The sequence below is a fragment of the Grampus griseus genome (genome assembly GCF_964374135.1).
Source record: "Grampus griseus genome assembly, chromosome: 15".
Taxonomy (NCBI): domain Eukaryota; kingdom Metazoa; phylum Chordata; class Mammalia; order Artiodactyla; family Delphinidae; genus Grampus; species Grampus griseus.
The window spans coordinates 6,698,169-6,722,808 of record NC_139009.1 but is presented as its reverse complement, the minus strand read 5'-3'; the positions used below and the strand labels follow the sequence as shown (position 1 = coordinate 6,722,808).

The following is a 24,640-nucleotide window of genomic DNA, read 5'->3' as shown; positions in this document are numbered from 1 at the left end:
CTTTTGTCTCCTTAGGTAGGTTTATTCCTAGGTATTTTATTCTTTTTGTTGCAATGGTAAATGCGAGTGTTTCCTTAATTTCTCTTTCAGACTTTTCATCATTTGTGTATAGGAATGCAAGAGATTTCTGTGCATTAATTTTGTATCCTGCTACTTTATCAAATTCATTGATGAGCTCCAGTAGTTTTCTGGTAGCATCTTTAGGATTCTCTATGTATAGTATCATGTCATCTGCAAACAGTGACAGTTTTACTTCTTCTTTTCTGATTTGGATTCCTTTTCTTTTTCTTCTCTGATTGCTGTGGCTAAAACTTCCAAAACTATGTTGAATAATAGTGGTGAGAGTGGTCAACCTTGTCTTGTTCCTGATCTTAGTGGAAATGGTTTCAGTTTTTCACCACTGAGAACACTGCTGGCTGTGGGTTTGTCATATATGGCCTTTATTATGTTGAGGAAAGTTCCCTCTATGCCTACTTTCTGGAGTGTTTTTATCATAAATGGGTGTTGAATTCTGTCAAAAGCTTTTTCTGCATCGATTGAGATTATCACATGGTTTATATCCTTCAATTTGTTAATATGGTGTATCACATTGATTGATTTGCATATAATGAAGAATCCTTGTATTCCTGGGATAAACCCCACTTGATCATGGTGTATGATCCTTTAATGAGCTGCTGGATTGTTTGCTAGTATTTTGTTGAGGATTTTTGCATCTATGGTCATCAGTGATATTGGCCTGTAGTTTTCCGTTTTTGTAACATCTTTGTCTGGGTGTGGTATCAGGGTGATGATGGCCCCATAGAATGAGTTTGGGAGTGTTCCTCCCTCTGCTGTATTTTGGAAGAGTTTGAGAAAGATAGGTGTTAGCGCTTCTCTAAATGTTTGATAGAATTCGCCTGTGAAGCCATCTGGTCCTGGGCTTTTGTTTGTTGGAAGACTTTTTTTGTTGTTGTTGTTGGAAGACTTTTAATCATAGTTTCAATTTCAGTGCTTGTGATTGGTCTGTTTATATCTTCTATTTCTTCCTGGTTCAGTCTCAGAAGGTTGTGCTTTTCTAAGAATGTGTCCATTTCTTCCAGGTTGTCCATTTCATTGGCATATAGTTGCCTGTAGTAATCTCTCACGGTGCTTTGTATTTCTGCAGTGTCAGTTGTTACTTCTCCTTTTTCATTTCTAATTGATTTGAGTCTTCTCCCTTTTTCTTGAGTCTGGCTAATGGTTTATCAATTTTGTTTACCTTCTCAAAGAACCAGCTTTTAGTTTTATTGATCTTTGCTATCATTTCCTTCATTTCTTTTTCAGTTATTTCTGATCTGAGCTTTATGATTTCTTTCCTTCTGCTAACTTTGGGTTTTGTTTGTTCTTCTTTCTCTAATTGCTTTAGGTGTAAGGTTAGGTTGTTTGAGATTTTTCTTGTTTCTTGAGGTAGGATTGTACTGCTATAAACTTCCCTCTTAGAACTGCTTTTGCTGCATCTCATAGGTTTTGAGTCATTGTGTTTTCATTGTCATTTGCTTCTAGGTATTTTTTGATTTCCTCTTTGATTTCTTCACTGATCTCTTGGTTATTTAGTAGTGTATTGTTTGGCCTCCATGTGTTTGTATGTTTTACAGTTTTTTTCCTGTAATTGATATCTCGTCTCAGAGCGCTGTGGTCAGAAAAGATACTTGATACAACTTCAGTTTTCTTAAATTTACCAAGGCTTGATTTGCAACCCAAGACATGATCTATCCTGGAGAATGTTCCATGAGCATTTGAGAAGAAAGTGTATTCTGTTGTTTTTGGAGTGAATGTCCTGTAACTATCCATTAAGTCCATCTTCTTTAATGTGTCATTTAAAGCTTGTGTTTCCTTATTTATTTTCATTGTGGATGATCTGTCCATTGGTTAAAGTCCCCTACTATGACTGTGTTACTGTCAATTTCCCCTTTTATGGCTGTTAGCATTTGCCTTATGCATTGAGGTCCTCCTATGTTGGGTACATAAGTACTTACAAATTGTTATACTTCTTCTTGGATTGATCCCTTTATCATTATGTAGTGTCCTTCTTTGTGTCTTGTAATAGTCTTTATTTTAAAGTCTATTTTGTCTGATATGAGAATTGCTACTCCAGCTTCCTTCTGATTTCCATTTGCATGGAATATCTTTTTCCACCCCCTCACTTTCAGTCTGTATGTGTCCCTAGGTCTGAAGTGGGTCTCTTGCAGACAGCATATATACGGGTCCTGTTTTTGTATCCATTCAGCCAGCCTATGTCTTTTGGTTGGAGCATATTTACATTTAAGGTAGTTATCAATATGTATGTTCCTATTACCATTTTCTTAATTGTTTTGGGTTTGTTATTGTAAGTCTTTCCCTTGTGTTTCCTGCCTAGAGACGTTCCTTTAGCATTTGTTGTAGAGCTGGTTTGGTAGTGCTGAATTCTCTTACCTTTTGCTTGTCTGTAAAGGTTTTTTGTTTTTTTTTTTTTGCAGTACGTGGGCCTCTCACTGTTGTGGCCTCTCCCGTTGTGGAGCACAGGCTCTGGATGTACAGGCTCATCGGCCATGGCTCACGGGCCTAGCCACTCCGCGGCATGTGGGATCTTCCCGGACCGGGGCACGAACCCGTGTCCCCTGCATCGGCAGGCGGACTCTCAACCACTGCGCCACCAGGAAAGCCCGTCTGTAAAGGTTTTAATTTCTCTGTCGAACCTGAATGAGATCCTTGCTGGGTAGAGTAATCTTGGTTACAGGTTTTTCCCTTTCATCGCTTTAAATATGTCCTGCCACTCCCTTCTGGCTTGCAGAGTTTCTGCTGAAAGATCAGCTGTTAACCTTATGGGGATTCCCTTGTATGTAATTTGTTGCTTTTCCCTCGCTGCTTTTAGTATTTTTTCTCTGTATTTAAGTTTTGACAGTTTGATTAATGTGTCTTGGCGTGTTTCTCCTTGGATTTATCCTGTATGGGACTCTCTGCGCTTCCTGGACATGACTGACTATTTCCTTTTCCGTATTAGGGAAGTTTTCAACTTGCATGTACTGTTAATCACATCTGAGAAAAGCCTTGTTATTTGGTTGATGTGGCCAAATTCAAAGGCACTATCCTCATTTATCAGAGGCATTTTATTTAATCAAAGGGCCTAGTGCCTATGATGATGATGAAGAAAACATAAACAACAATAACCAGCATTGAGTTCTTATTACGTGCCAGGCACTGTGTGCTTTTCATGTAGTACTAATTATTGAAAGTAGTCTCAAACCCTCTGAGGTAGATATTCTTATTAGCCTCATTTTACCAATGAAGAAACAGAGGCAGAGAGAAATTAAATAACTTACTCAAGGTCCTATAACACATAAGTGGCAGAGCCAGCATTTGAACCCAGGAGTCTGGTTCTAAATCTGTGCTCTTAAAATCACTCTACACACTAAAAAAAACTCAAATGTTATTATTTAGAACACATATTAAGCAAGGGAAAATTAACGCATTAATGATTTTGGCACATCTTCTATTTAATGAGAAATTCTTACACAGAACGCCATAATTTATTCATTAACTATAAAACGCGGCAGATTACCTTGAAAAATGTAAATGCTGACTATATACATAACAGGTTCTTTTAATAGCTTTGTTTTTAATTTTGGCTTATAAACGCAACCTATATTTTAGCTCTTAACAATACCAATGTATGCTTTTGTGTAACTACTACTAACATTTGCCAATGTAAAGGTCATCTGTTCATCTTCTCTGTCAAAAATGAAAAACACTTAATACTACTACTCAGTTAATTAAATGTCAGTTTTCATCTTCAAAGCACTTTACTCACATTAGATAATTAATTTTCTAATACCCCACTGTAAGATAAATAGTATTATTTCCACTACATAAATAAGGAAACCATGGAGATGAATTATTAGCCCAAGGAGAATTAAATTTCAGAGTTAGAATTCAGACTGCCCAATCTTTCCCTTCCTTAATTTAAGCCTCCTTGTAAAATCCAAAATACCCAAGGTTGTCTCCTAGTGCACACAGATAGTCAGTAGAAGCATCATTATACGAGAGGCCCAGCTTACCTCAGAAGATCCGCAAGAGTGATTGTCTCCCTCTGCCAAAGCAATGACAGGTAGCAGAAAGCTAGCGTCCGTGGCACAGTCATCTTCACAATTCCCTTCTCCTTTCGCAGTGAATACTCAACTCCGTCAAGAGATCCAGAACAGACAGATGCTGTTTCTAAAAGGAAAAAGGGAGATTTTTAAAAGCACAAGCAACTATTTTGGACAACAAAGAAGAAACCAGCAAAATCCAAAGAGGTATTTTAAATATCTTTAGGTTACTGATATGATCTTTACAAAGAACAATTTGGCAATAAAGAGCAATAACGATTCAGAAGAAAATTGGCCAAAAAGGTAACTGCTGGTTCTTTGTTGGGAGTCGGATGAGCTGAGATTCCAAGGAGGGATTTGTCTTGTTTGAATTTTTGTATAGTTAACAGGAACAATTTTTCAAATAAATAAAAGGACAAACAATTACAAAGCAAAAAATGTGTAATTCCTTTGAGTCACGCCTCAACTCACGTGTCCCCTTCTCTGAGAGGCTCTCCAAACACTAGCTACGGCAGCACCCCCTCCCACTCCCATCCTCCAGGCATCCTCCCCCACGGGGCATTATTCCATCCTCAACTCATTCATTCCACAAATACTTATCCACCTCATTCTTTGTGCCACTCTTCTACCTCTGGGGAAATGACAGTGTACAGTCTCTCATCTCTCCTAAAACCTACATACTAGTAGTGACAGACAGTAAATAAACGCCCCCCCCCCCACAAAAATTTGCAGACAGTGGTTAAGCACAACACAGATGAATAGCACTGGAGCGGCATACAAAATGATGGAAGGGAAGAGACATGTGCTATTTTACACAGGTGGTCAGAGAAGCCGCTTTGGGGAAGTGACATCTGAGCAGAGACCTGAATGAAATCAGAGAATAAGTCTTAAGGATCTGGAGAGGAACACCAAGTACATTAGCAGAGTCAACCTGAAGGAACATCAAGGAAGCCAGTGTAGCGAGAGCACCACGGGTGAGGGGCAAGTGTTAAGACATGACAGGAGAGAGTAAGAAACCATATTGCTAAAGGGCTTTGTTGGTCATGATTTGTACTTTAGATTTTCTTCTAAGTACGTAAGAAGTTTCTGGAGAGTTTTAAACAGAAGAGCTACATGATCTCATTTATGGTTTTAAAAGGTTCCCCTGGCTGCTATGAAGAGTGGAGCTGGGGCGGGCACACGGGAGACCACGATTCCAGGTCGACAACGACGGGCACTTGTACTGGAGCGGCGACCCTACAGATGGTGAGATGTGGCTGGATTCTGGACATATTTTGAAAGCAGAGTCAAGAGGATTTACTGAGGGACTGGATGTGAAGAATGAGAAAAAAAGAGAAGACAAGTAGGATTCTAAGGGTTTTGGACTGAGCGACAAGAAGAATGGAGATGCCAGTCACTGAGACAAGGAAGATGGCAAAAGATCAGGTTTGACGAGAAATCAAGATATCAGAATTGCACAAGTGTAAGATTTTATTAAGCATACAAACAGAAATGTTGAGGGCAGCTGAATATAAAAAATCCTATAGTTGAGAAGATGGGCAAGAGATAGGAATTTTAGGGTTGTCAGGATATAACTGGTGTTTAAAGTAAGGAGTGAGGGTAGATTTAAAAAGCAGGATGAGGAATGACCCTGAGAAACTCCAAGTTTTCTCGGGCAAAAACTCTCCAAATTATCCCTCAAAATCCCCTTTTCTGGGCTTCTCTGGTGGCGCAGTGGTTGAGAGTCCGCCTGCCGATGCAGGGGACACGGGTTCGTGCCCCGGTCCGGGAGGATCCCACATGCCATGGAGAGGCTGAGCCCGTGAGCCATGGCCGCTGAGCCTGCGCGTCCGGAGCCTGTGCTCCACGACGGGAGAGGCCACAACAGTGAGATGCCCACGTACCGCAAAAAAAAAAAAAAAAAACATGCAAAGATTCAGGGTCAAGACATGTGGCAACACTGTTTATAATAAGACAAAAATTTCAAACAACCAAATGACTGGAATAGAAATGTAATTAAATAACTCCATGCAAGGGAGCAGTGCATAACAATTTACACAATGCTTTAGATCAGTGGTTTTCAAGGTGCAGACCCTGGAGCAGGTATATCAGCATCACCTGAGAACTTACTAGAGCTGCAAATTACCAAACCTACCAGTCTATGGTTTAACAAGCCCTCCAGGTGATTCTGGTGGATGCTAAAGTTTGAAGACTACAGTTTTAAAGAAATATACAAGGACACAGATTTCCATAAAATATTATGTTAAAACTTTCTATATATATTATATATATAATAACATGTAGGGACTTCCAGTTAAGATGGCAGATTGAAAACATACATTAGGCTCTGTTCTGTCCCACTTCAATTATAAAGAAATTTTCAAAAGATATAAATATGAGAACAAATAACAAGGAAAAGGAGACAACGGTAATAAAATTTTAAAAGCCGGAAAGCAAATGGATGGCTGATTATTGCCTTAGCAGTGCTGAGAAAGCTGGATTCACAGCCAGCAGTACGGAAAGCCAGAAAGCAATCTAATTTTCCCCTGGGGACCTCTAAGGAAAGCTCAGGAATCGATTAAACCAGGTACCCCTGGAAACTGAGTGAAGTAGGACTAATACTGGGAGGAGAGCTTGAAAGTCCGATTAAGAAGAAGTTAGGCACCCAGACTTCTCCCCAAACTCCATGCGGCCAAATGACTGCTCCCCAATCTTGCCAGAAAATTGGAAGTTTCTCCTGTAGAGACAGTAAAACAAAGGGCTCTCTGGGATAGGGCGTCAGTCACATACACAGTTGAAGTAGGGGTATCTTACTGAAAACAGGAGGATTAAGTGAACGTTTACATATTGAGTATTGAGACAATTCCTTCCTCCCCTGAGGCCTTTTTCCCACCCAGTTCCCAGAACAGGCAGGTTTACAACCTCCAAATGGAAAATCTGATCAGCTAGGGGGGAAATAAATTAAAGATGACAATGCTGAAGGTTCACTAAGAAAAGAAACCAGAGCAGAGCTGACAAGATTAATCATGGGTAGAAAGTTTCAATCAACTTTTCAATCTCCATTCTTAAACAGGACTAGCCTTCTTAGGCTTGCTAAACACTTGAAGAAATCCTCTAATATAAACAGGCAAGGCCAAAACAAATTTTCAAATCCGTGGGAAATAATATTAATATCCTCAGCAAAATAAGAAAAGATGTTCCACAAAAATGAGGGCGTGAACCAAGAGGGAAGATGAAGTGAGATCAAGGCAATAAGAAATTTAACAAGAGAGAGGTGACAGAATCCTTGGAATGGTGGTAAAGAGATCCCAGAGACAGCTGGGACACAGGTCTAGAAATACATCATTCTAGATCAGAGCAGCTCAGAAGCTCCAGAAAGTCTATTACAGAAGATGAAATTGACAGAATATCTAAGGAATTGAGAGATTTTCAGAACTGAGGGGAAGTGTGGAGATACATTAGTAACAAATTATGGATTAGTAATAAATAAATAGAAAACTAAACAAATAACAAGACAATTATCAACTCTGGAAAAACCAAAAGATATACAGAAAAAGTAATCATAGTAAGCTATGTGGTTCAGTTCTGACTAGCATTTATACACTTACAATTTAAGCACCAAAAATTGATCCAGTAAAAAATTATATTGGAAAGATAGAGAATGAGAAATTCATAATTGTGTGTTGGTAACTACATGGGGAGGGGGGCAGTGAAGGATAAGTGAAAGAGCTAAGGCTTCATCTTCCACAGTGGGAATTTAATCGCTAATGTCCAAAACCGGAAATCAAGATGTAGTACTAGAAGCGTGCGATAGGGATACGCAGGTTGCAAAAGAGTTGAAAATGAATGCCTCTTGGAAACAGGACATTTCGGGGAGACAATGGACTGCAATTTATTTTTATTTGTTATTTTTGTAATTTATTATAACAAGTCATAAATTTATTTGAATTAACATGCATGTAGAATTCTGATTAAAAAAATTTAAAGAATGATGAAATAGCTCACATTTTTGCAAAACAAAATAATAAAACTCTTTCCCTTTCTCTCTATATATACATGAATAAAAAACCTGAGCTACGACGAAGTGAGAGAGTGGCATGGACATATATACACTACCAAATATAAAATGGATGGCTAGTGGGAAGCAGCTACATAGCACAGGGAGATCAGCTCGGTGCTTTGTGACCACCTAGAGGGGTGGGATAGAGAGGATAGGAGGGAGGCTCAAGAGGGAGGGGATATGGGGACATATGTATACTTATAGCTGATTCACTTTGTTGCACAACAGAAACTAACACAACATTGTAAAGCAATTATACTCCAATTAACAAAAACAAAAAAACCTTTTGGAGTATAGTAGAATTCAGTGGCAGTGGTTACTCTGGGGTGATACAATAACTGGTGATTTTATTTTCTTTATGAATATCTGCATTTCTTTGGCCGCACCGCACAGCTTGTGGGATCTTAGTGCCCCGACCAGGAATTGAACCTGGGCCCCGAGAGTGAAATCCTAACCACTGGACCGCCAGGGAATTCCCATGAATACCTCCATTTTATAGTTTTGTAATAAGAGTTGTCTGAATAGTTACACTTAATGTAAAAATGAAAATAAGGCTCTAAGGATCACCATTTACTAAAAAACAAACATGCAAACAAAAACCCCTAACATAGGTAAATAATCACGATGCTTTCTTTAGAAGGCTTGGATGGGGGTACTTTCCTGGTGGTCCAGTGGGTAAGACTCTGCACGCCCAATGCAGGGGGCCTGGGTTTGATTCCCGGTCAGGGAACCAGATCCTGCATGCATGCCACAACTGAGAGTCTGCATGCCGCAACGAAGATTCTGTGTGCTGCAACTAAGACCCAGCACAGCCAAAATAAACAAAGAAACCAAATAAATAAATATATTTTAAAAAAATAAATAAAAGGCTTGGATGGTTTAGAGTCGTAGTCCTCTGGGACTATCTGAGCCAGGCTTGCCTGAAAGCATGGAGAAGGAAACTCCAGAGACTCCATGCAGCCCAATTGTCCTAGGATTCTAACTTCTTTGGACACAAAATGTAACTTAACTGATATCTGTGTCATTGTGCAGTCCAACAAGAAATGTAGATATGCTGAAGAAAACAAAACAAAACAAAACAAAACCAATGAGGATATGCTGATAATAGGAATTTTTAATCTTTGGAGGGCTAGGGGCTTGCAAATAAGCACTCCACACTTCCGAAGTGTTTTGCTGAAAATGTTATATAACCATGCTTAATGCAGATTTCAACAATCCGTAACACCAGAGGTTTGGGAAGCTCTCTCTCAAAGAACTCTATCAGCACACATCAAGATTCTAGCAATCTATAATAAATTCTTGGTCTGTTCTTTGAGCTCTGTTTTCCATCACTTTTTCTTTTTTAAAGGAGTGTGGAAACTAATATGAATAAATGCTTTCAGGAGGTCTATATCTGTAACCTTAAATATATTCCTCATCTACTTTAAATTATGGAATTAAATCAGAAGGTAAGACACATGTATACACACACATAATGTGGTACGTTTTATTCAGCCTGCTATGCTGAGAAATTGGGCGACTTATCTTTGACTCTTGTCTGTCTTACCTTATGGCTAAGTTCTGCCATTTCTCTGCTGCAACTTTTCTCTGAAAATTCTGAGCCCACACCTATCCTTACGGAGCTAGCATCCTTTGTGGATCTACTTACTGTTTAGCTCCCTTTAAAAATCACACCAAAAAACTCACGTAGAGACGATGTACCTTTTTAAAAATCGCACTAAGATTTCATTTAGTTTACCTTTCTCCTTGCCATATGATTCAACAAGTCATTCTTCCTTGCTAGGCCAAGTTTCCCTCCTTGGAATATGAAGAGATTAGACTATTTTTAAGATGCATTGCCAGCTAGTTTGATTCTCATCTTGCCTGATTGTGATGCTTTGATGATGGGGAAAGGCTTTTGAGTGTGGACATCAGGCTGAGATTCTGCTCCACTTTCAACAAAAGAAGGACAGCTCAGGTCACTCAGCAGCTCAGGCTCACTGTCCCAGTCTGAATGACTTGGATTATCTTCTAATACCTATTTTGTAAAATGTATAAATTATGATTTTACAGGAATTTACAACATAATTAATTTTCACAAACGTCAACAATTCCTGAGCATCACAAACACCAGAAAAGGACCCCTCTAGAGACCTGCAGCCGTCCGCCCAGTCCCCGCGACTGGAAGAGCCCGACTTCCGCACGTGCTCCCCAGCACCTCCCGGCAACGCTTCTTGGAGAAGGGCTTCAGTCAAGCGTGAGCAAGGAAACAGGCAGACATGTCAAGCCTCCTTCTCTCTGTAACTAACACCTCTCTTGCAGCTCTAGTATCAACACCAATAAAAACATCAAGTGTCAATAATGACTCCAGGCACACTAAGGCTTGACAAGGATATACTATCTCTTACCCTTGTTTAATTTTTCACACATGTATTGTTGGAATGGTGGTCAGAGTGTCCCTAAGAAAAGTCAGCGGGCTGGCTACCTAAAGGCCTCACTGACTGACATTACCTTGGGGAACTGATCACAGTCAAAAAGCCATGCTCTCAACCACGCAGGCCAAGAAACTTGATCTTATTATGAAGAGATAAAGCTCATGTTAAAGAAAACCACAAGAGAATGAGACAAAAAAAATCAGGGACAGGATAATGCTTGCGTGTTCTGTCAAGCACATCCCCTCCGACAGGCGAGCCCACGAGGGGCCAGGCAACCATAAAGCTGGCTGATAAGCGGAGACTCTGAGAAAACCGAAGCAATCCTGAGGAAACGTTCACAGGCTCCCGCAGGCAACCGTCTGCCGGCAGCTCCACCACGCGCTCTGCCCTCCATCGGATTCTTCTGGAGTACTCTCCACGCTCCCCTCTAAAGCCAGTGTCTCCCTTTGTGCACTCGATCCCACCCACCTTCTACTCAAAGGTTAGCACTCGCTTCTATTCGTTCTCCATCAAGAATTTCTTCTTTCTCCTGTATCGTTCCTATCAGTGCACCATCATGAATTCCACTTGAAGAAAAAAATTCCCCTTGACTCCAGCTACAAGGCGATTTCTCTGTACTTCTTCGCAGCAAAGTGCCCAGAGAGAGCTGTCCAGACTCGCTGGCTCCAATTCCTCTCCTCTCCGTCCCCCATTCCAGGCGGAGTTTTGATCCCACTGCTCCGCTCTTCGACTGTCAGCCCTCTCCCTTCCTGAGCTGGAGGCAGCATTTCTCCCAGTGGATCACTCCCCGCCTCTTGAAACACTCTGTCCCTTGGTTTCTAGAATGCCCCCTTCACTCCCTAGGCTTTCCTCCCACCTCACCAGTGGCTCCTCAGGCTTCTTTGCTGATTCCTCCCTCTTTTATCCCAGACACCTTAACCCTAGCGTTGCCCAGAGCTCAGTTCTTGGTCCTCTTCTCTGTCTTCACTCCTCAGGGATGTCATCTGGTCTTGTGGTTTTAAATACCATTCACTACATATATTGCTTTCAATTCTAAAATGCACTCCCATGTGTCCGCATTCTAACATCCCTGAAATCAGGATGTGTCTTACAATCAGAGGCATGTCATGATTTAATCTGCAGCATTATCTTTTCTTGGAAGTACTTAAAATAATGGTGCATCTTACAAACAATGGCATTTTAGTTTTGATTATAGTGTAAGCTGCCAGCTTCTAAATTTACATCTCCAGCCCAGACCTCTCCTCTGAGCTGAAGATCTGCATATCTGACGTGACATTTCCTTTTGGATGTCCAAAAGCTGTCTCAAATTTATGCCCAAAACTGAACTATCATTATTCCTGCTCCACTTGCTACTTCTTTTCTTTTTTATTTATTTTATTTTTGGCTGCATTGGGCCTTCGTTGCTGTGCGCGGGCTTTCTCTAGTTGCAGCGAGTGGAGGCCCCTCCTCGTTGCGGTGCACGGGCCTCTCGTTGTGGTGACCTCTCTCGTTGCGGAGCACGGGCCCTAGGCGGGCAGGCTTCAGCAGTTGCGGCACGCAGGCTCAGTAGTTGTGGCTCGCGGGCTCTAGAGCACAGGCTCAGCAGCTGTGGCACACGGGCTTAGTTGCTCCACGGCATGTGGGATATTCCCGGACCAGGGCTTGAACCCATGACCCCTGCACTGGCAGGCGGATTCTTAACCACTGTGCCACCAGGGAAGCCCCCACCTGCTATTTCTAAACTTCTTGTTCTTAGGACCTATTTCTTTCACTGCTGGGTCACTAAATACTGCATGTGGAAACTACGAGACCCCAACCAAAGAAGGAAACACTGGGCCAAGTTTCTAAGCTCTTAACAAAAGTCTGTCAAATAGGTTCAGAATCTCTTCCCAGCCCTGGAGAGTAAGTATCACACATAAAACACATCAAAGCTTACCAAACCCACGTTTCTCAGCAGTGGAATCCGCCCCTACCCCAAATAAAATGATCCATGGCACACTTACAAAGCACTAATAGCAAACTGCTAAAAATCTAACTGCTTTGACGGATGGGGGTGGGTGGTGAAACACCCAGATGATAACTGAGCTGAATCTTGAAACACCAAGTAAAGGAAGTAGGTGTTCCAAGCAGCAAGAATAATATACGCAAAAAAGCTTTTAATAGCACAACGGTAGAAATTCCTTAAGCTTCTGTTTAGAAACTTAACCACAAATTTCTTTGTTTTCAACTGGCCAAATAAGACATCAATGTCTTATTTGGGGTCAGTGTCTAGATCAGTGACCCTGTCCTTCTGGACTGTAAAGGAAACCTCTTCACTGAAAACCCTCTGACAAGCAACATAAACCCAGGTAAGGCTGAACCTCATCTTCATCTCTACCCTTCACTAGACATGTTTTCTGGTCCCACTTTTCAGATTTGTGACTTACCGTAGTTTTCCTTCTACTGGTATAAACTGGGTTTTTACAATATGCCTGCTTGCTCTTCTGAAGGTAGCGCTTCCAAAAATTATGTAAAACTTCATTCTAAGGTAGAAGGGAAATGAGTGGTGCTTCAGGTTATGATGAAAAATATACTGGCACATCTACACCACAGAATCGCTACTCTCCTGTACTTTACATACTGCTTCCATCTATATGTATTCTTACCTTTCTTACCTAAATTTCCTTAAGAAGAATGATCATTTCAATGTCAGGTATACGGGAAGCATGGAATAAATTCTTCTTAATCTTAGATTTTAGTTCCTTATGGTCACCTAGTTGAATCCCTTCCTTTGACAAGTTAAGCAAATTAAGATTCAGAGAAAGAAAGTAACTTACATGTGACTACACTTCCAGTTAGGGGCAAAGCTGCTACTGGGTCCAGTGACCTATTGACACCCCTCCCTCTTACTGCCCCCACCCTCGTCCAAGTGAAAGTAAAACAAAACAAACAAACAAAACAATTTTTCCATTTATTCATCACCTACCTGCTAGGTACAAGGCATCCATAAGCTTTAACACAATCCTGCAAGATAGCTACTATCTCTTATTTTACCACTGAAGAAACTGAGTAACTTTGCCAAAATGACCTAGCCAATAAGTAGAAAGGCCATGAATGGGATTTGGAGTCGGTCCTGATTCCAGAGCCTGTGTTCTGGCTGTGCCATTTAACTGGTCAGGTCTAAACAGTTATACTCACGGGTTAATTTCAGAGAAACTGTTTTCAGGATTAATCCCGATGAAGCAGATAGAAGGCTACACAGGTATAAACCCTACTGAAGCTAGTTGGTGTAACTAATAGAAACCACTTATTGAAAAACACTTATACACAGGATGACTGCAAGGAGAAACCAGATTCACAAAGCCCAGACTACCAGTAATCTTACCTGACGCAGTGACTGTCGTGGGTAAGGCTCAGAGTCCACTTAGGCCATGCACTGGCCTACGGGTCATCCTGCCAGCCTGTCGCAGACACTGGTTTGAACAGCAAAGGCTGCTTTACGAATCTCTTCTTGGTGACTTCAGGAGACACTGACCTTTCTCCCTTTTTCTTTTGCTCTTATTTTCATTTATGAGCATACTGCTATATACTGTCGTGTTTACTCACGCCACATATGCATGAAACCCTCTCTCCAGCTACGCTGAATCCAGTAGCATCACTGTCATCTGGAAACGTGTTAGAACTGCAAATTCTTGGGCCCTACTCCAGACCTACTTAATCAGAAACTCTGGAATGAGGTCAAGCGATCTGTGTTTTAACAAGCCTTTTAGGTGATTCTGATACACACACACTCAAGTTTAAAAACCACTGGTTTAATGTATTTTGCTCTCAAATTGTGAATACTGCATACGACACCCCCTAGGAAATTAAAAAGCACACTAACACATAAAAGGCACCAATAAGTGGGCAAAGTTATTTGTTTTACTTTAACCCAGTGTTTCCTAAATACCTGAAGACTAAAACCTTATTTTCTTTTGGACGTATTACTTATTTCTATCCTGTAGAACACACTTTAGGAATTGCTGGTCTAGTAAAAGGATTAAAGCAAAATCATCAGAAAAATGATTCTTTCTAGTAGGCCTAATGTTATTACTGATAGCCCTCCTTAGTATCACTCTAAGTCTACTGTTCTTCAAACAACAAAATGTAAAGCTAACATCTAGGCACAAATGGACTTACCTTTAACTCTGGGCCTACTCCAAGGATCTGTAAGGCTTTTGCTTGTTGATAAAGTATGTGCTGAAAACCTTCGCACACATACCAATCCCAGCCTTTCTCTAAATGACAAATGGCAGGTTTCAGATATTTGCATTCCCAACTTACTAAATGCAATGCTGCTACATAGTTACAATTGTGTTTTATACACTTCAACCGGAATTTTTTCATACCCCTGAGTAGAGTTTCCATTCTTATACTCTCTTGCTTCCCATCTGGCAAATCTGTACATAAATGCTAAAGCTAAACAACATTTTTATAATTTATCAGATTTTAAATATTTTAAATTATCTATAGTTTTTCTGAAATGTTAATGTTCAGAGACAGAAAAATGAACAGTCACCACATTAAAAAAATGAAATAAGTTTTATAAATGTATACTGTACTGAACAATGGCCAGCAGAATCCTAAATGAAAGGACACTCAGCCACTGCTTGTATGACTCCTCTGTTCCAACTCACATGGAAAGGGAACAATGAGTATTTGGAGAATGAACGAACAGAAGTGAAGATGTGAAGCTCCAAGATCGCAGGAAAGGGCAATAAGAATATACAAAGAAAATAAACTGCTCAACGGCATTCTCCTTTTCTCAAGATGGTTCTAGGTTCCTGGGTGAAACTGAAAGCAAGGAAGCTAAGATTTATTGAGCTCAGCCTAGTTACCAGGTATTTTAAGTAGGTTACTTTCTTCCAACCTCAAAACAACCTTAAGAGATTGTGACGAGAACTGCCACTGCAATGGACAAAGCTACATGTTTAAATAAAACTACCAGTTGAAGAGAATGTTAAAATCTGTTAAGACCCTTATGTTTTACCCCTCCCTACTGGACAAATACTGTAACTCTTTGAAAAGTATGTTATGAGCGCACAGCTTCTGAAGTCTGTTACCATGACTCCAAGAGGTTCTCTCCCCTCAGAATGTCACAGGACTCCTATGCCCTTCCCTTACCTCAAATGTCACAAGGCCTTCCCACCCCTGCTGACTAATGGACTTTCTGGAAAGGGTCTTAGCTTGTATAGGAGTAAAATAGGAAGCCTGTAATTTTGACGCCTTCCAAAGGTCAGGGAGTTTAAACTCTCCAAGCTCTATCCATGTGTGCTCTCTCCTTCCTGCACACTGCTCTGACAAACTGATAAAGTCGTATTTTAAATTCTCAGTCTGGGTTCCTATTCTATATAATAAATGGTATTACATTCTCACTTTACAGATGAAGAAGCAACTAAGGACAAAGAGGTTGAATATAAGACTCAACATTTAATTTGAAGCACCTGACGTTCCTTCAGCAATTTAAGTTTAAAATATACAATTTTAACTATTAGATAGGTCAAGTCCAAATTAATCAGGTTTTACTCTAAAAAATTTAATTAAAATTAATCAGATTTAGCCTAATAAAAATAGTCACTACTAGAGGTTAAACAGGAACATGAGTTGGCATTTTGGCAGTCTCTCTGTTATTCATCTAAGAACAGCAATGTATTTCATATAGATACTTCATTAACATTTATATATATAATGTATTTCATGTGTGTATCCTTAAAGCTACCTCAGATAGAAGAGTCCACCATTACCATTAGCCTAGTTTCAAACCTGAGAATCTGGCCCTAGGCAATTAGTCACAGAAATAAAAAGCATCAGCTAAACTTAACCTCAGATTCTTCTCAATAATGGTTAATTATTATGTACTCACTGGATTAATGAAATAGAGTACTTTTCAAAGCACACCCATGCTGAGCTTATTTTAAGGGAAAATAATTTTCCCTATTTTAAAAGGGTGTGTTCAAAATTCAGTGTGAGAAATGGATTTCTGAAAGCTGAATATCATGTTTAACTTGCCTAACCTGACAACTCCACAGCTGATTCATTTCAGAAAATAAGCATTTTTCTTTAAAAGCACAGAAAATCATATAATAGATAACAGATATAAAACAGAAAAACATACACCAACACACAAAAAGAAATATGCTACATTTGCTAAGATTATTTTTGGCATAATAGTTGCTCCACTGGAAAATCAAGTCATTAACAATAAGCAGAATAAAAAATGGACATGTTTTAAGACATCTGCTTCCAATTTTACCATCAACAATTATCCACTCTAATTCTACTTTGGATTACCTGCTTAAAATTCTGGCAACTTCTTTAGAATCTATTTAAAATTCCATTCCACATCCCCAAATCATGAAAGTGAAAACATGATTGAAAAATGCTAAGCACATATGAAGAAAGAGCTTACCAAGTTTTCGTTTTCTTTTAAGTCCCCGGTTGATGGCTTGTATTTTAGTATTAGGAATAGCCCCAGTGTTTATAACTTCCCTAGATCTCTGCAGGAAATAGAAGCAGACCATTAAAAAGACCATAAAAAGATAGTTTTACATCTCCTTAACTATACTGCCAAGCATGCTCTGGGATGTATAATGAACCAGATTGTGAGTGCCAGGACCAATGATGGTAATATTTTGGGAAAATTAGATAAAGTGTAACATTCTGGTTAGCCTTTATATTGCTTTTTTTTTTTGCGGTACGCGGGCCTCTCACTGTTGTGGCCTCTCCCGTTGCAGAGCACAGGCTCCGGACGCGCAGGCTCAGCGGCCATGGCTCACGGGCCCAGCCACTCCGCGGCACGTGGGATCTTCCTGGACCGTGGCACGAACCCGTGTCCCCTGCACTGGCAGGCGGACTCTCAACCACTGCACCACCAGGGAAGCCCTATATTGCTTTCTGATTCAAAATTTCTCAGTACCTAAAACTGTGCCAGGAACACAGTAAACACTAAATAAATGTATGTCAAATGAATAAAGTTTTATTTTAAATTGATTTTTAAATGTCTGAAACCAATCATAAAGTCAAATTTATTCACTTTTTTCTCTATCCAAAACATACTTTGAAATTAAAATAACTTCTGTATTCACTGTAGTCAGCAATGCCTAAGCTACATACAGATTAGTTTCATCCTACTTTTCTATGTGTTTGAATAATACTCTAAAACAGCTTTATTTATGAAATTATAAAAGTGCTAATTTTATTCTTAATCAAACCTATAGGATTTTAGAATGACTAAATGCTGAGTACAGTTCATCCCAAAGTCTTCAATTCTAAGTTCTCTCAAGGGCTGGTATCTAAGATTCTGGTTCTCTCACAACCAAAATATAAAAGAATTAGGTCTAAATGATGGGGAAAAGGTGAAGATTTTTAACCAACAGGGAACAGTTATATATTTGTCCAAATTTAGAGATTTGGAATGAAATTTATCTTCAACTTTCATTAAGAACAAAAGAAATGTCTCTAACAGGATTTTTGGAATACATCCTCTCTTGTTAAAGAAACCACATTCAAAGCAGTTCTGGTGGACTGGGTTGGCCACACTGAGAAAATAAGACATGTCAGAATACACACCAAAGCAGTTACCCAGCAAAAACAGGTAAAACCTATAAACAGTAGGCAAGAAAAAAAAAAAAGGGCTTAAAATCTGGATTAGACAAAATGTGAAATAACTAAAAGCTAGAAAAAGCTACATATACAAACTGAAGCTGTAACTAATTAAATTACTGAATAGTTATATTGTGGAATATTTATACAGTCAATTAACACGTCCACAAATGTTTAGAATAACACAGGACAATATTTATTAAGACAGAAGATTCAGTGGTACTCACCCACATCCCCTTTCCCTTCTCATACACAGAAAAAAAAAAAAAGAAGACTAAATGGAAGCTATGAAAAGAAATGTTGTATGTTGAGATCACTGGTAATTTTAGCTTTCATCTTCATAATTTCTAAATTTTCTACAATAAATCTGCTCTTATGATCATAAAAATCTATTAAACTCACACAATTCTAGCATACACCTTTATTAAATACCCACAAAATACTTCCGAGAATGTCTATAATATAAATTGGCCGGATTTAAGACCTGAAAATTTTTTTCCTGTATAAAATCAATCAAGATAACATTCTAATTCCTTTATCAATTCAGAAGGCCTTCTTCCAGACAGTGGAGTATCTAAAACATGAGAATTATATACAGAGTAAGTTGAAGGGCAATGAAAGGAGCAGAAAAACAGGGGAAGTTGTGCCACAGCCTCCACTCTTTGCAGGTGCAAACCACCATCTCGTCGGTCGTTCCCCACCCACTGGATTTCCACACCGACACGACACACCCCCGCTCTCCAGGAAGGACTGATTGTGTCACACTCTATATGAAGACAATAAAGCCAAGAGAAGCCACTTAAGTTGTGCAACACAGAGCTCTGCCTATCACATGGGAGGCATTGAGACAGGTTCTGCGTCTGTTTAAAGATGGTGCCCACCCTCAAGAATGCTACATTCTTGACAAGTTATTCCATACAGGCTGATATCTTTCAAATGTGGAAACAGTGGCATTAGGGGCTTTCAAGTTAAAAAACGACTGCAGCAGATTTTATCAGACAGAAACAAACAGAAACATTATCAAAGACAGAAATAAAAGAAAGCAATTAGTTAAGGTAGTTTAATTTCTCCAAAAATAGTATATGCTGACTTCATCTGCTAACGATAAACAGTCCATTTAGACACATCTTCCTTCACCATGTTTACATTTGCACTGCTGGTACAAAAGCAAAAACTATTAATGCCTCAATATACATCAAAGCAAACTGCACATATTTAAAGTGTACAAGTTGATGTGTGTGTATATCCACGAGACCATCACCACAAACAAGGTAATGAACATATCCATCACATCAACAATTTCATCGAGTACATATCTTCTTTTTTTTTTTTTTTAGTACATATCTTCTTAATACTCTGTGTGACCAAATGGGAAGCAGACTGAAGAACAAAGACTGTCTCAAGGAAAAGCTCTTGGGTGATTGAGTTGCAAGCGACATTAACCACTTTTCTCAAGAAAACTATTTTTTACTTCATACATTTTGTCCAGGCTTTTAGTTGTTTAAGGTGGGCTCCTGTTACTTCATCCTGGCCAGAAGAAGTTCACACAGTTACTTATATTTGTCCCAAATTTACCTTTCTTATATAGGCCTATACGGCAAAGGTAGTATATCTGTTCCTTCCTGGCTCTGTAGACTTTGAGCAAATCCTTTTCCAGAGAGCAGAGTCCTGGCATGTTTAGCCTGTCCCAGAGGACCTAGCACTCCCAGTGTGAAGGGAGCCTCATTTACCAAGGTTCCACAGGACAGTTGGCCAACCTCTACCTTAAGAGACAGGTGTGGTGGAATAAAATGACCACTGACGTTGGAAGCCTGAGGTTCAAGTCCTGGCTCAGCACTCTATCCATGTGACTGTGGCAAACTCACTCAACTGATGAGCCTTACTTGCCCCATCTACAGATAGGTGTAATAGTATACACATCTCACGGGTTGTTATGAGGGGATGAATTAATGGATGAGAAAACACTCTGTAATGTGTAAGGCACTGTACAAAGATATAATGACGATGAAGCACATTTCTCATACTCCCAACAGTCTTTCTAACATTCTGTCTTCCAAACCTCTAAGCTACCACAATACATTAAAAACTCTTAAATAAGTGGTAACTAATAAAAATAAATGCATCATCTTGTAAGTGCAATTTTAATTATTTCCCCTTATATACATACCACACAGTCTTAATCAGGAAAACATTTATATATGTGGCCCAACATAATTTCAAAAGCTCATCCTAAATCTACCTTACAAAGTCTTCAACCCTTGTGTAAGCATTTGAGGACCGCTTACATTTTTCATATTTGGACATTGCCTGAGTAATAAAAATAGATCAGTTTTGGGGGGACCTATGCCACATGTTAGGCTGAAACTGCAACTTTTAAAGCACAAGCAAATTCATAAATGAGGTCTGTTACTTACTTCTGTCACATTGTGGCAAGAAGTGCAATAATATTTGCCTTCATCAGTGAGACCCCAAGAGACAGCAGCACACTGAGAACAACGGTCTTTGAACTCTTTCTGTAGGAGAAAAGGAAAACCACATTCAATACATTGTACCTAAACGCTGCAGTTCTACTTAGAGGGTTCCCTACAATTTTACTCTATAAATAAAGAATCACTGAGAATAGAAAATATACCAGAGGGATTATCTATAAACAAGAAGAACAGTTCAGTCTGAGCCATCTGAAACTGAATTAAACTATTAAATGTTTCTAAAATATGCAGTGTGTGAGGGTGAAAAAAAAAAAGACAAAGAAGACAAGGTGGTAGGGGTAAAGTGGGAAAAAAAGATGAGTAAATAAAACTCCTTGAACATGCTGTGAGGAAAAAAGATGATAAGATTCAAGAATAGAGAAGATTTAAAAAATAGAAATAGCATACCATTTGGAACTTCCTCCAGGACACTAAGAACACATACCCACCACGAAGGAGCCACAGTTTTATTAGGGTTGTTTCAAGTTTCGATTTGTTCACGCAGCAGTATAATGTATAATGTATAATGTATAATGTATGTACTAGGCACTTAACTAGGTGCTGGGGATTTGAGGGTGAGCAAAACAGACAAGATCCCTACTCATAACTATATACGACGCTAATGGTGAGTTCTAATTGCTAATTTCATTAACCTAGCATCTACAGACGTTAACCCTCATTCAGTAGACATTTATTGAGCGTCTACAATGAGTAAGGCCTTCCATCACCATAATGCTTCTGTACATACATAGACTGGCACCAAATTATCCATTCGCAACTCTCTGGTGCGTGAAATCTTATTATTGTTGATCTAATTACCGACTGTTCCTCTAACACCATCAAAGAGTGGCATTTTATGAAGTGGGTCAAAATGCATGCCAAATCTACTTCAACAAGTTGGTCAAGTTTTCAGCGACTCCATGTGGATAACTATTGTAATCTTGGAGTGTCCCCAAACCCGAATTTGGAATTCCTGCACAGGCCATGGCTAAGATTCGCAGAGACACCAGCAGGGGTTACTTGGGGGCGTTCTGGTTCCAAGCCCCGCCTCCCTCGCCTAACCTCCAGCATCAAAGGGAACTTCTGGGTGGTCCCGTTTAGAGATGAGACACGTGGGTGGCCACCCCACAAAACCCACAACTTCAGCCTCCTCCCGAAACATACCCACATCGACGAACACCTCACCGTCCCTTCACCCACAACCTCACCCAGCCAGAAACTCCAGCCTCTTCCCCCAAAGCGCGGGCACACGCGGCCCGCCAGCCCCGCCAGCCCCATCCCTGTCCCCACGCCGCAGCCTTCCGCCCCGTTCCCCTTCGGCCAGTGGCCGCCCCCACAGCCAACCGGCGTCCTCCACCCCTACTCCTCAGCCTCCCTCCCCTCCCGCCCCGCCGCCCTGCGGCGCGGCACTCGGCCCCCTCACCGCCTCCTCCAGGTCCATAACGACAGCGCCGCCGCCGCCGCCGCCGCCGCCGCCGCCGCCGCCGCCGCCGCCGCCGCCTTCGCGGCCCGTTACCCCGGCAGCGAGAGCAGCTTCCGGGAGCGGCGGGAAGAGCCCTCCGGGCGGAAACCGATACCCTTGACTTTGGATTTCCGTCTCTTGCTAGCTCAGGGATGAAGCGCCACTGATCCTGCATCCCCAGACAGCATCCCTTTCCTAGTCAAGGTAACTAAAACCAATCAGTAAAAAAGTGGGCGGTGCCTACTGCTGAGAGGATTCAGTCTCTGTTCCGGCAGCCGTTCCGGCCCGGCAGCTCTCCTGCTCTCGGGCTGCGAGGGGGGAGCGGTGGCGTGGACTCAGAGCGCTCGGGGCTCTCCACCTGGTTCTGGCACAGGAGAGGCACCGGGTTCTGGAGAAAAGAACACGTGGTTTAGACCTGGGTATGTAATCATGGCTTTTCTGCTTCTTTGTGCCTCAATTTCCTCCTCTGTAAGAATTAGGTGTTATCTGTGGGTCCCTCGCGATGGAGCCTCACATGGTAAATGCTCATTAAATTTAGCTTTATTGTTGTCCCTTCATTGGGCACTTTCATTTCATTAAACAGGCGCTGTTTTAGGTCTTGGGGATTAAGCAGTGAACAAAGTAAACAAAAATTCCTGCCTTTATGGAGATTATAATCTGGTGGGGAGAGACAAAAATACATAAGGAGAATATATGGTATGTTAAACGGGCATGAGTGCCAAGGAGAAAAATAAAGCAGGAAAGGAGAATGGGAGCCATACTGTGGTTTCAGTTTTAAATGGAGTGGTCAAGAAAGGTCTCCCTGAGTTGGTGACCTTTGAGGCAAGGGAGTAAGAACCATGTTGGGAACCTCATTCCCGGCAGAGGGAACAGTGAGTACCAAGGCCCTAGTCCCGAACCTCATGCCGGACCATTTAAGGATCAGCAAGGAGGTGAGCGAGTGGCTGGAACAGTGAGCTAAAGGGAGAGTAGAAAATGAGGCAGGGACAAATTACAGCTCTAAGGACTTAGACTTGGAGAAATTAGAGACGCCGTTGGGGGAGTTACACAATCTTACATGTTTAACAGATTACTTTGGCTGTTGTGGGGAGAGTAGACTGCTAGGGGGCAAACGTAGAAGTTGGGAGGCAAGTCAGGAGTCTGTTACAATAATCCTGGTAGCTTGAACCAGGTAAAAGCAGCGGAGACAGTGAGAAGTAGACAGATTCTGGAAATGTATATTTTGAAGGTAGAACCATAAGGATATCTTGATGGATAAGAAGCCCATCAAAGCAGCTGTCGAGGATGAAGGGAGTCAAGGATAACTTAAAGAATTTTGTCCTGAGCACCTGGAAGGGTGAAGCTGTATTTGACAGAGTAGGGGCAGACTATGGGTGGACCAGTTTGGGAGGGGGGTAGAGGAGGAATCAGGAATTTGACTTTGGACCTGTGAAGTTAGAGATGCTTATAAGACCTCTAGGTAGGATGAGAAGGCAATTGGATATAGCAGTCTAGCATTCAGAGGCAAGTTCTGGACTGGAGATATATATTTGGGATTTATCTCTGTCTAGATGGTATTTAAAGTCATGAGAGTAGAGGAGATCACCAAAATCTCCTTATTCACCTGTCAATTCATTTCTTTTGCAAAGTCGTTAAACACCCACTATGTGGCAGGCACTGTGCCAGCAATTGGGAAATGAGAGATAAACAGGACAGGGTCCTTGCCTTCAAGAGGCACCCAGTCCAGTGGAGCATTCAGTCTTATTATTTTAATCATGGCATTAGATAAATGCTCTTCTCCAGCTGTGTCACCCAGGTCATTTACCACGCTTGGCTCTGAAACTTCAAACTCTTTCCAAAAAACCTTACCCATCTTCAAAGCATTAAGTATTGTCATATGAACAGCATGATTATAGGCCTCTAATTTTCTAGACAAACCCTGATTTCAAATGTTGAAATTTTACTATGGGAAGGGGGCACTGCTGAATGCCCAGCTAAACTGGAGTTAGTATGTTGAACTGAAATACGAGCACCATAGCATCAGGAAGTTTTGTCTTTTTGTTTATTGCTGTATACCCAGGGCCTAGAACAGTACTCAGCTTATAGAATGTGATCAATAAATATTTGTTAAATGGATAGATGACTTTGTAAGATTTTTACGTATATGCAAAATAGTTTAAAGAGATGACGTATCTTGATTTGAGGCTTTGGACATGTGGTTGCACAGAAATGAGTTACAGATTTTCCCAGCCATTCCTTAACAGAAAATTGAGTGTTTTGAGCAAAGTCAGACTCCTTGGAAGAAACTGTCTTCTTAGACTGTAAGACTTAGATGACTGTTTCAGCAGAGAAGCTTTAATATGCATTTCTTAAAACTGGTTCACATGCCATTGCTGACCTGTCAGATTGGCACAGATGATTTTTGCTTAATGGAAATAATCAGTGGCAGAAGGGCTCAGTGAGATGGACTCTGTCTTGTACTGCAGGTGTGAGTGAATGTGGGCATATTTCTTGAGAAAAATTCAGCTGCATAACAGGTGATATGGTGGAGCAATATTGAGGCAATGCCAAGAAGAGGAAACAGGGAAATAAAATTA

General features: G+C 40.7%; 1 protein-coding gene across 1 annotated transcript in view; it reads right to left on the bottom strand.

Annotated features, from left to right (window-relative positions):
* The window catches only part of TAF1B (TATA-box binding protein associated factor, RNA polymerase I subunit B), a 59,189-nt gene extending 37,125 nt beyond the window's left edge, over window positions 1-22,064 (bottom strand). The window contains exons 1-7 of the mRNA XM_082672601.1: window positions 22,026-22,064; window positions 20,549-20,647; window positions 16,942-17,029; window positions 14,673-14,770; window positions 12,941-13,036; window positions 9,985-10,138; window positions 4,053-4,209 (exon numbers count right to left, since the gene is read on the bottom strand). Coding sequence (XP_082528727.1) covers window positions 4,053-4,209; window positions 9,985-10,138; window positions 12,941-13,036; window positions 14,673-14,770; window positions 16,942-17,029; window positions 20,549-20,647; window positions 22,026-22,043 — 710 coding nt within the window. The 5' untranslated portion in view covers window positions 22,044-22,064. The remainder of the gene's footprint in view (window positions 1-4,052; window positions 4,210-9,984; window positions 10,139-12,940; window positions 13,037-14,672; window positions 14,771-16,941; window positions 17,030-20,548; window positions 20,648-22,025) is intronic.
* Between the last annotated feature and the right edge of the window lie 2,576 nt (window positions 22,065-24,640).